Source organism: Saimiri boliviensis, chromosome 1 (assembly GCF_048565385.1).
Source record: "Saimiri boliviensis isolate mSaiBol1 chromosome 1, mSaiBol1.pri, whole genome shotgun sequence".
Taxonomy (NCBI): domain Eukaryota; kingdom Metazoa; phylum Chordata; class Mammalia; order Primates; family Cebidae; genus Saimiri; species Saimiri boliviensis.
The window spans coordinates 212,982,768-212,994,167 of record NC_133449.1 but is presented as its reverse complement, the minus strand read 5'-3'; the positions used below and the strand labels follow the sequence as shown (position 1 = coordinate 212,994,167).

The window sequence follows — 11,400 nt, the reverse complement described above, 5'->3', positions numbered from 1 at the left end:
AAACTCAGCTACACATTGTATTAGGCTATTAGACAAATGTCACTTCTAGTATCACAATACATACATGTATTTTTTTTCATTGACAGAGGAACATGCCTTTTAAAAAATATGTTATTGGATGAAACTTTCTTATTCTCAGGAAAACTTTTGGTTCTTTAATATAATTTATTATGCTCTCTAAAAGTATGTTTGATAAAAGCCTTGGTACATTATAAATACCTGTAAAGAAAATATAGTTTAAAATTTCAAGGGAAAGAGTATGTAAGTTTCCTCTTTTACATTTTCACAAAAATCCACACAGGCACTAAGAAAGACTGACAAAACTGTTTTATATCTGAATAATATACTCCAGGTTGGAAACATTTAATATGATTTTATTTAAATATTAAAGCTTCTCGAGTGAACCTCTTTGGCTACAACCCAATGAGTTAGTTGGGGTTTTAACCCAGAAAAGATTTTGTTAGGAAGAACCAAAAAGAAAGATTTGTACATCTAGCACTAGATTAGGAATGGGAAAGTGATGAGTTTTAATTCTCTTTCATTTATTACCATTTACTGACCACTCTGGGCTAATCTAAGAATTCTCTGGTCCTTTTTAGTTTTAATACTTTTTTTTTTTTTTTTTTTTTTTTTTTTTTTTTTTGAGACGGAGTTTCGCTCTTGTTACCCAGGCTGGAGTGCAATGGCGCGATCTCGGCTCACCGCAACCTCCGCCTCCTGGGTTCAGGCAATTCTCCTGCCTCAGCCTCCTGAGTAGCTGGGATTACAGGCACGCGCCACCATGCCCAGCTAATTTTTTGTATTTTTAGTAGAGACGGGGTTTCACCATGTTGACCAGGATGGTCTCGATCTCTTGACCTCGTGATCCACCCGCCTCGGCCTCCCAAAGTGCTGGGATTACAGGCGTGAGCCACCGCGCCCGGCCCTAGTTTTAATACTTTTTGATATGCTCCAATATTGGCAATTCTAACACTTTATATCAAAAAATATGTGAAACTTCCAAGGACAGAGTGATTCTGCAAGTCTTTTAGGAGAACATTCTCTAAGCATCATGGGTATTGCTCTGGAAACATCCTCGTTCTATACAAATTCAAATGGTAGAAGAGTAGGTGAAAGTTTATGTTACCAGCCATACTTCAAGCCAAAGCAAGTGACAGACTCTAGTGTCCTTTTCATGAACTTGGAGGTCATGAGTGGCCTTATGAAGTTCAAACTTCGTGGAAGAATTGCAAGCAGCAAACTCAGTGGGAGAAAAACAGCATTGTAAGCGACTGGAGACTTTGTGAGCATATTGAGAGAAGGAAGCTCGAAGCTTATTAATAAATGAATTAGTATTATTGAGCATCCAGGTGAAGCGAGATTACAGAAGCAAATTCATACTTATTATTGTACAGATCCTGCCTAACAGAAGATGCCGGTGTTTTGTTTTTTTCCTAATGCATTTACACTTTGTACACATGCATTTAGTGTAGTAGACAAAATCAAATGCCTATTGGATACTGCCCAGCAAGAAATCAAGTGCCTGCTCTAGGTAGCATGGAGCAGGGCGCAATGGGGACCCAGAGCTCATCTAATCAGGCAGCTCCTACTCAGCTCCAGCTAACTGTTGCCATGAGCAAAGATGGGTCTGCGAATCAGGTCTTATGTGAAACATCATATTTGCAATAACCACTCACATTTTTAAAACATTTTGCATGACACACAAAATCTACCTGAGGGGCAGTTAAGGTCTATGGACTGCAAGTTTCTGTCTTTTGATTTGAAGCTTAGGAGCAATTTGGTGAGAATTTGGACACAATCAATAATAGGATTGGAGAAGATCCTTTCGTATCTAGGAATGAACATTCAGTTTCAAAGATCTAGGACACTCTGTTCTAATGAACACAGTTGGAAAAACAAAAACAAAAACAAAACTCATGGTTTCTCGCTATTATGAGTGTTTTTCTGTTATTTCATTAGGTCTCCATGTGATCAGTGGTTTCCCGTTATTGTTGAAAAAAATTGTGCCTAGGAATTTGCCAAGTCCCAAGTGAAAGTATTTTTTTCTGAGAAAGTGGTATAAATCAGTTCTCCCAACATTCATTTTGTAGCGAGAAAGGAGACAGGTGTAGAAAACCTTCTGAAGAAGAGGAAATAGAGAAAAGACCAGGCATGCAGCACAAGTCACAGCTGCCTCTGGATCCACGGATGCCTCTGGCACCACAGACGTGGTGCACCAGGCAAAGAAGAATGTTCCAAAATTGCTCAAATCAGAGCATTCAGATTTCAAGGTCTGTTTCTAGATCAAATAATCCAGCTTTTGCCCAACATGACCAGATTTCGACTCCAGGAATGAGTGGCACTTTGGAATAGAAAGACCTAGGGAATGAGTCTTACAGTGAACTCCTTCATTAGACTTACCAAATACTTTCTTGGCATCAAAATTTGCAGAACCACATGGCCAAGACAGGGAACAAGCTACAGGAACAGTTTCTGTCTCCTTCTCAGTATTTGCAGATTATGTTTTCGGATGAATTGGTATCTCAGTTTTTACCTTTTCTTTTGAGATTTGAAATGGGCTCTAACGTAGTATTCTAATGTAGTGTAAGCTTTTTGTCACCAATGACTCCAGAAAGAACAAAACACTTCATTTGTGTAGACAGGAAATGAGTTTTGAAATACCTATAATCAATTCTGGAAGTTGAACTTCCTGCTTGAGCTCATCCCCTTCACATATAAAGTTTAGGGAGAAAAAGAAAAGGTACCACAAAGGATATTATAAGCATAAGAATTCAAAACAAAACAACCACTTCAGACACAGGCAAAATCTCAGGGTAAAGAAGAAGCATGAATATTTCCAACTTGAGACCACACACTTATTTTAATTTTCCTCATTCAGAATGTCCACCAGAGCTTGAAGCAGCCGGTCATCTCTGTGTTTATAAGGTTTAGTGTTATAAAAAACATCAACATAGTCATTATACAGACTGTCTTCAGAGTCTTTAAGCTGGGAAGGTTTGTTCAGCTTTTCCAGGGCTTCGTAGAAGTTTTCATAAGGGATGTTGGGCTTTGCACTTGGGGACTTCTTTGGTGATTGCTTTGGCAGCGAGTTTTTACTGAAAGCACTTTGTAGGAGTCTCAGCATAGCCTCGGAAGGGGCTCCCTCCTCCAGTTTATCCCTCTGGTTCCCCACGCTGCTGCTGCTGGGGCTTTTTGACACCACGGGGTTCTCCTTAGGGTTCTCTTGTGTGGGCTGCTCCTAAAACACAGAATGTCACCCACGGAGAGAAGAAGCTTCATTATTTATGGCCAGGCAAGCTAGGTGCAACCCTAGCACGGGTCCACTGCCTGCCCCTCGAGAGGCAATGAGGGGAGGGGAGAGAGTTTAAGACTGGGAGCCACATGGACTTGAGTTTCAATCCTCATTTGCCTCTGGGGTACCTTTGGCAACCTTTTTCATCTCCCTCAACTTCACCTGTCAGGTGGAATAAGAGTACCTCCATTTGTGGTGGTTTTGAAAACTGGGTGAGACAGTATAGGTAAGTGCTCAGTATATGCTGGTTTCCTTCTCTTGTCAGCCTGCTGTCACGGAATCCATTTTGGGAAGCAGAGGATGTCAAAATATCTAACAACTCATACAGAAGGCACCCCCCGGTTGCGGTAGCATGGGAATAACTTCCTGGAGGCACCTGCTCTCAGAACTACCCTTTAGCTACTGAGTTTAAGAGTGGTCAGGGGAGAGACTGACTTGCGTATCTAGGAATTTATGTTAGAATTACGTATTTGCAAAAATACATATTGTTAAGTAAAACAAATGAGTTTGTTCCCCTTGAGCATAAAAGGTATACGTGCATGTGTATATACATGCATACATTTACATATAAATAAATGTAAGACAGATAAATTGAAGTAAAAAGGTTGGGGGGGTCCCTTTTTATTGCAGGCACTTTTCTTTTGAGAACTGAGGAGGGCTGGGGAGGAGGAAGCTGGAGAGCTCAGAGAAGCCTCTCTTAGTCAACTGCTGTGGAAATGTTTCAATATTTTAACAACAGAAGGGTCCTGTTATTTCTCCTTAAGGAATCTCAGAGGGAGAAACACTAACAAGGTTAACCTGCTTCCCAGACTGTGAAGGAAAGTATTTGAGACTTGGGTCCTGAAGGGAAGCTGCTTTGAAGAATATAAAGGGAGCTAGAACTGAAGCTGAGGCCTTCACAGTTCATGTATAAGTTTCTTGAATATGTACTGTGCCTCTGTATCTTCCAAAACACCCAGCACAGAATGGGACCTATTCAGAGCAGGGCATTCTGAAAATTCTGAAAACCTACCTATCACACCTGAGGCATTGTGCTGGCTGCTGGGATACAGAGATTAAGAAAATGTGGGCTTTTCTCCCCATCTGATAGGAGGAAGCCAGGACCACAGTAAGCTGAGACCAGGAATGTGAACGATTTACTGTAGCTATCCTCTGAATTATTTTTGAGAAAAAGTGTGATCTATCGCTCTCCTTAGTGTTGCCAAGCAGTGTCAGTTAATGAATTAATAAAAAGAAGCCTATGTGACTTGGCCATTTGAGACTTGTTTTTTTCCTTTCTGCAAAATGGATACATGAATGTCTCTCCTTCCTAGGTTATAGGGATTACAGGTTAATGAGACAATGTGGAAAATGCTTAAAAACAAAGTGCATCCCTGTAATCCCAGCAGTTTGGTAGGCCAAGGTGGGAAGATCACAAGGTCAGGAGTTCGAAATCAGCCTGGCCAGTAAGGTGAAACCTCGTTTCTACTAAAAATACAAAAATTACCCGGACGTGGTAGTGGGCACCTGTAGTCCCAGCTACTCGGGAGGCTGAGGCAGGAAAATCGCTTGAACTCAGGAGGCAGAGGTTGCAGTGAGCCAAGATCACACAACTGCACTCCAGCCTGGGCGACAGAGTGAGACTCTGTCTCAAAAAAAAAAAAAAAAAAAAAAAGACAACTTTTTTTCCCATTTGATATCTGTCAAAAATGGAGAAAATTCATGTTAGGAAATTTAATAATTTTGAATTCATTAATTGTGATTTCCAATTTCTGGATAAAATATCAAATGAAAATCAAGTTTTATCCTATGGAAAGTAAATAGTTTACCACTATCACTTCTTTTCCTCCCATAGTGTTTGACTTATTTCCTGCTTGGAAGTTGCGTGCAGCTTCACTGACTACATTGTCTACAGTAGTTCAAAAGAGAGCATGGCAAGAACAGAGCCACACAGACCTCCTCCAGATCCGCCATCTTCTCCACCCCTCTTCTGTCATTCTGAACAGTGTTGTAGGATGTGTACACACGAGGCTGCTTCATATGCTCTGGCTGAGAAGAGGTCCCATGCAAAATCAGCTTCCAGTTCACAATTCTTCCTTCATTTTGAATTCTTCCAGACTAACAAATAAGCATACCTATATTTAGTATATGTTTTGAATAGGTATAAAACAAACTCATTCAAAATATCTAAAAAGGATTTAATCATTAAAATCTAAATTTTAAGATTCTGTGCATTTCATGTGAAAGAAATAATTGGATTCACTCTTGCTATAAAAATTGACAGTTTGTAGGTTCAACAATTGAAAAACCTATTGCTTCATAATCAGGCATTTAATTTAAAAATCAGAATTCTCTATGTAAATCTTCTTTTCCGTATCGGATGTATTCTTGAAAAGCTGACTGCATCTTCTATAAATATAATTATATTTCCCAATTATCAACTTATAAAACATTCCACTGGGGAAAAAGCCTCTATACAGTATTACAAACAGCCTCTAGCATTAATAAGCCCTTAAAAATTGTGTCACACATATACACCATGGAATACTATGCAGCCATAAATAATGAGTTCATGTTCTTTGCAGGGACATGATGAAGCTGGAAACCATCATTCTCAGCAAACTAACAGGGGAGCAGAAAACCAAACACTGCATGTGTTCACATAAGCAGGAGTTGAACAATGAGAACACATGGACACAGAGAGGGAACATCACACACAGGGGCCTGTTGGAGAGTTGGGGCCAAGAGGAGGGATAGCATTAGGAGAAATACCTAATGTAGATGATGGGTTGATGGGTGCAGCAAACCACCATGGCACATGTATACCTATGTAACAAACCTGCACGTTCTGCACATGTATCCCAGAACTTAAAGTATAATAAAAAATAAATAAATAAATAAATAGGTCTGTAAAGTTCAATTACAAAAACATTGTATATTTATAGGAATTGTGATAATTTTCAGAGGTTCAACAATTATAAATATGTTAAAATCTAAAATATCTTTCAAAATCTAGAAGTGTCAGATCAGATTTTCCAGACTAAAAATCTAGAGGTATAAGATCAGATTTTCCAGACTTGACATGAAATTATCCCATCTTGGTATATAGATTTTCTTAGTTTCCTGATGGTGAAATTGAGTTAGAGAATAGAGGCCCAGTTCAAGAACAGGCCCATATATAAAGAAATTTTTTTTGCTCTATGAGAGCAGGACATTTTACAACTTCCATTTCTAAATCGCAATTTTAGCAGTCTTTAGGAGAAAGCTATCCTCCAAGAAGAAAACATGACAAATGACTATAAAATTTGGATTAATTTAATTTACATTCCAGGAACTTTAAATAATTTCTTTTCAAAAAGTTATCTAGGCCAGATGGGGTGGCTCACAACTGTAATCCCAGCACTTTGTGGGGTGGAGGCAGGCAGATCACCTGAGATCAGGAGCTCAAGACCAATCTGGCCGACATGGTGAAAACCCGTCTCTACTAAAAATACAAAAACTAGCCAGGCATGGTGGTGGGTGCCTGTAATTCCAGCTACTCAGGAGGCTGAAGCAGGAGAATCGCTTGAACCCAGGAGGCAGAGGTTAGAGTGAGCCCAGATTGTGCCACTGCACTCCAGCCTTGGTAACAAGAGCAAAACTTCATCTAAAAAAAAGTTATTTAGGCATGTAATAGGCATGTAATTCTACACTGCTTACATTTACTACGCTTGTATCTCAGAAGAACACAGAACCAAACATCATTCATTTATATTCTCACCTACAGAGAATGTTGGAGAAATGATGCAAAAATAAATAATTCAGCTATATTTGGCTTTTTTCTAACTTTTACTCTGTCCTTTCATTTCTGTGACTCTGTGTTAAAATTACAGAAGGATGTCAGAGAATGTTAGTCAACAGAATGAAAAAGAAATGAGAAATGCTTTTTGGTTTGTTTCATTTCTAAAATTGTTTTAAAAAGTCATTATTAAATAAGATATATTGCCAAACATTAAGCTACTTCTGAATAGCCACTGCAGAATAATTGTAAGCATGCCTTTAAGATGTGACTCTGGCAGAACGTCATACCCAAGCTGGTCTGAGCATTTAAGTATCTTTGTGAATATGGTTGATTTTGGTGGCTTAATCATCAGACGGCTGGCTTCATGCAGACATGGGAACACCCGACTTTGTCCCATGGTCTGTCACATTGTTTATACAAGTACTTTTTTCCTTCTTATAGTATGGCTGGTGCCTAGTCTTCCTTTTTGAATATGATCTACATAACCAAGCAGTCGGGGCTTGAAACACTAGACTCTTCCCTTACATCTACTAAGAAGGAGTATAATTCTTTAGGGCCCTAATTAATGAAGAAATCAACTTAAAAGTGCTTCAAAGTGTTTAAAAGTAAGCTTCTGTTCTTTCATCCTTTCATTCATACTTACCATGTCTGTAATTCGCAAAGTCCAAGTACCTATAGGGTTCTCTCCCCATGTGTGAACAGACATGAAGTCCCAGTTCTTAAAGCCATTAGGAGATGTATCCCGTTCTCTTTCAGCCAACAGCACAGTGCTAGTTCCTATGCAAAAAATACAAGTTAATGAATGTCCTAATAGCTCTGACAGGAGGATACACTCTAGCATCTGATAACTGAAAATAAAAGCTGAATAAGATGAGGTCTCCTAATTCTCTTTCAGTATAAGGATAGAGACATTCACAAGGAAACTATGATCTACAGTACTTAGTTTTTAGTTTTATCTATAGTACTTAGCGCACTGCCTGGCATAACAATGAATATTATTTGCCTCAGTAAATACTATGGAAAAAATAATGAATGAATGAATATGTTGACTAAGGTTTATTCAAATAAGGAGAACTCAGAGAACTACATTTACAAATTGAATTAAAGAAGAGAATCAAAAATCTAAAATACATTTTGATGAAACTATCATTTCCGAAGTGTAAGAGGAAATCTTAAAAATTTAGTAGGTGCCTGATTCCACAATGATTTAGAGATAAAAATTATCATTTAATTAGTTTATTATATAGTCATTAATAATCATAATTATTTAATGTGTTAATGTGTTAATTTCTTAAAGATATGTTAATTTAACAATAAAGACGAGACAAGATTACCACTAAATTTTTGACTCCAAGCCCTCTCTAGATCAATGAATAATAGTACTATGTGGAAGGTTAAATAATTATAGGTCTAGCAATTAAGAAAGCATTCCACCAATATTTCAGGTTAATTCCAATACATCTAGAAAGCATAACCTCAAAATTAACAGAGCCTATTCCAAACCTCTAAGAGTTAATATTCAGGAGAACGAGAGCTCATCTTCTGCACCTATCACCTACAGAAACCGAATTTAGTCAGTTGAGTCCTACTAAGACATAAAGGAATATTGGGACTGCTCCTCCTGGTTGGATTATGGCTTCTGTTTCACGAGCCCATTCCCATCCACTATCTTATCTGAATTAGCGCCTTTCAGGAAAAGGCAAATGTTTATATATCATCTAAAATGGCCTTATTCGTGTTACGGTAAATTTGTTATGGTAAATTTGTTAATCTTCTCAATCTTCTCTAATGGATCTGAATTCCCAGTTTTCAGTGCACTCCTTGTATGTTTCAGTTATATCTGTGAGTTTGGTTATCAGTGTAACTTTCACTAATTTGTTATCTAAGAGAAAAGTGATAGATCAGTAAACTGGAAAAGTAAACACAGTATGAAAATGCATGACTTCAGAAAAGTGTATTAATTGGCATTATTTCAATGGGCCTCATTCTCTGCTTATCAAAGGATCAGTGGGAATGGGCAGGGCAGAGGGAGCTCTAACATCAAGAAAAAGGAAAAATAAACATGTTTTTTTAAAGGCATATAAATACCTATTAGGAGAATTTGTTCTATCAATAAAAAAAGCAATCAGTTATTTGAGTCACTCAACTTACACTTAAAAATTTAAATGCTTTGGAAGATTTTGTTTTTAATTTACCAGCAGCAGAAGTAAGTGTGACATGAAGGTCTCCTCTTCGGGAGTATTCAATTGTTGCTTCAAATTGCACATGCTCCAGGGAATTGATAGCATTTTCTTGTCCTTCACAAGCTCTTGTTGGAATTTCAATGATAACTTCTCCATTAGCTTTCAGAGCTCTAAATACATTAAAGAATCAGCATTAAATAAAGTATATCCCAGCTTCCTTGCATTTTATGTGTATCTGCACACATTAGTCTTGACTAGATACTCAACTAAGCTTTTTGTCACTCCTTGTGATGTGTAGATTTCAGGATTAGGTATACAAAAATTTTAATGCATAAGAAAATAGTAAGGGGCACTAATACAATGCTATTTGCTGTGGAGTCAAATTCAGGTAGATTTATTGTGGACCCATCAAAAAGACCCTCTTAAGAAAAAAATGATTTTATCTAGAAGGCCTTCTGAAGGCATGCCCCAGGCTTCTCTTCCTCGGATATTTTGGGTGAGCGGGTCTTCAGTATTATTTTGGTTGCCTTGATAGAAATTACAAAACTCTCATAGCAGAAATTGCGTCTGTGGCAAGATGTGATTTGCCAGAGAGAGTCTGTGTAGAAGTGTATGATAAAGAATCCTTCATGGAAGAAAAGCCATGAATCACACAGCACTGTGACATGAAGCAAGGCTATTTTGGAAGTAGATTTTGAGTAAAAGTGGTTGGCAAGTACTGCATTTCATCAACCCTAAGATGCATTTTATAAAATAGTTAAACACTGAATTTGGAATGATTCTTAAAACTGATGATTGCTTGATCACAGTTTAATTGACAGTAAAACAATGATGCACCTTGGACTGGGTGCTATGTGGTAGGTGGACTACAGGAGGAACATGCAAATGTGTTAACATGATTTCTAGAACTCTGATCTCTCAATGAATCCCCGTGGACACCCACAGAGAACACTGGAAAACTCCAACTCCATCTACTTCAGAAGGGTAGGTGCAAAAAAAATCAGGCAGAGTGGCAAACACAGTAATGAAATTGTGTCATGGGCACATATGTGTTTAAAATTCCAGGAGATACTTACCTGGGCTGAAAGTCATTGTCCTTTACAACACACTCTCTCTTCTCAGGCACACTCCTCCAGGTCCTGGGATCAGCTAAATCCACCAGAGCTTTGGCATTTAGCAAGCCAAATCCAAATCGACTATTCACCATCAAGCCTGCTCCATTCTTTTTCCATCCAGGGTTATTGGCCAGTGGGTCATACTCAGAGGTCCAGACAACCAGGTGCTGCATATCTCGCCAAGTGAGATTTGGGCTGGAGGGGAAGTCATCCAAAGTGTCTTTCAGAGAAAAAATGAAGTCTCCTTGCAAAAGCGAGTGCTAACAATAAGCATCTCCATTCAGGGATTATGAAGTGCCTTTTCCTATTCTACTTGTATTATTGTAGTGTCTATTACTGTTCATATATCCTTTATTTGGAATTCAGAATACAGTGCTGAAAACTTTTCCCTGTAACATGTAAGTTATGACTTCTCCCTATGGCAAATAAGCTTTTACTATGAGTAAAATTCAATCCTCAGCATTATAGAAGTATAATACTTTGTCCTTAATTTATAATTATTTACATTTAACTGAGCAAACAATTTAAATGGTAACACTTTCTTTATGCCCTCTAGTCTCATGGTGTCCCTCAAAAGCCTCAGCACTTTCAGCATTATGAACCCACAGATGAGGCCCTGAATTCCTTCTTAGGAAGAGTGAGATGTTAAAGACACAGACTGGTTACCTACCATAAACATGTATTGCCTTTTTCTTTATCTATCAGAAGTGTCAAGAAACTCTTAGCTATTTGAGCTCACCCTTGTAAGGCATGATACTAATACTGTGAGGATATTCAAGAATGTGGTTCTTGTCTTCAAGAAGTTTACAATCCAGTAAAAAGAATTAAGGCTTTTCATAATTCTATCTGCTGAATGCTATATTCATAGCTAAATGCATTGTGGAAGTTTAGAGGAGAAAGAATTTCCATGGAATAGAATGATCTAGGAAAGCTTTGTGGGGGAGAAACATTGGAGCTGGACTTTGACAGGGGGTGGAATATTAAGAAGTGGAGATAGAGAAGCAGGCATGAGGCCTCTGGAGCAAAAGCACCAAGGTGGGACAGTGCAGA

At 38.2% G+C, this 11,400-nt stretch overlaps 1 protein-coding gene across 1 annotated transcript in view; it reads right to left on the bottom strand.

The window, feature by feature from the left end:
* Window positions 1-592: 592 nt before the first annotated feature.
* The window catches only part of PCSK1 (proprotein convertase subtilisin/kexin type 1), a 42,279-nt gene continuing 31,471 nt past the window's right edge, over window positions 593-11,400 (bottom strand). Inside the window, exons 10-14 of the mRNA XM_003920737.4 lie at window positions 10,312-10,545; window positions 9,248-9,405; window positions 7,696-7,829; window positions 5,228-5,389; window positions 593-3,238 (exon numbers count right to left, since the gene is read on the bottom strand). Of these exons, the coding sequence (XP_003920786.1) occupies window positions 2,861-3,238; window positions 5,228-5,389; window positions 7,696-7,829; window positions 9,248-9,405; window positions 10,312-10,545 (1,066 nt within the window). The 3' untranslated portion in view covers window positions 593-2,860. The remainder of the gene's footprint in view (window positions 3,239-5,227; window positions 5,390-7,695; window positions 7,830-9,247; window positions 9,406-10,311; window positions 10,546-11,400) is intronic.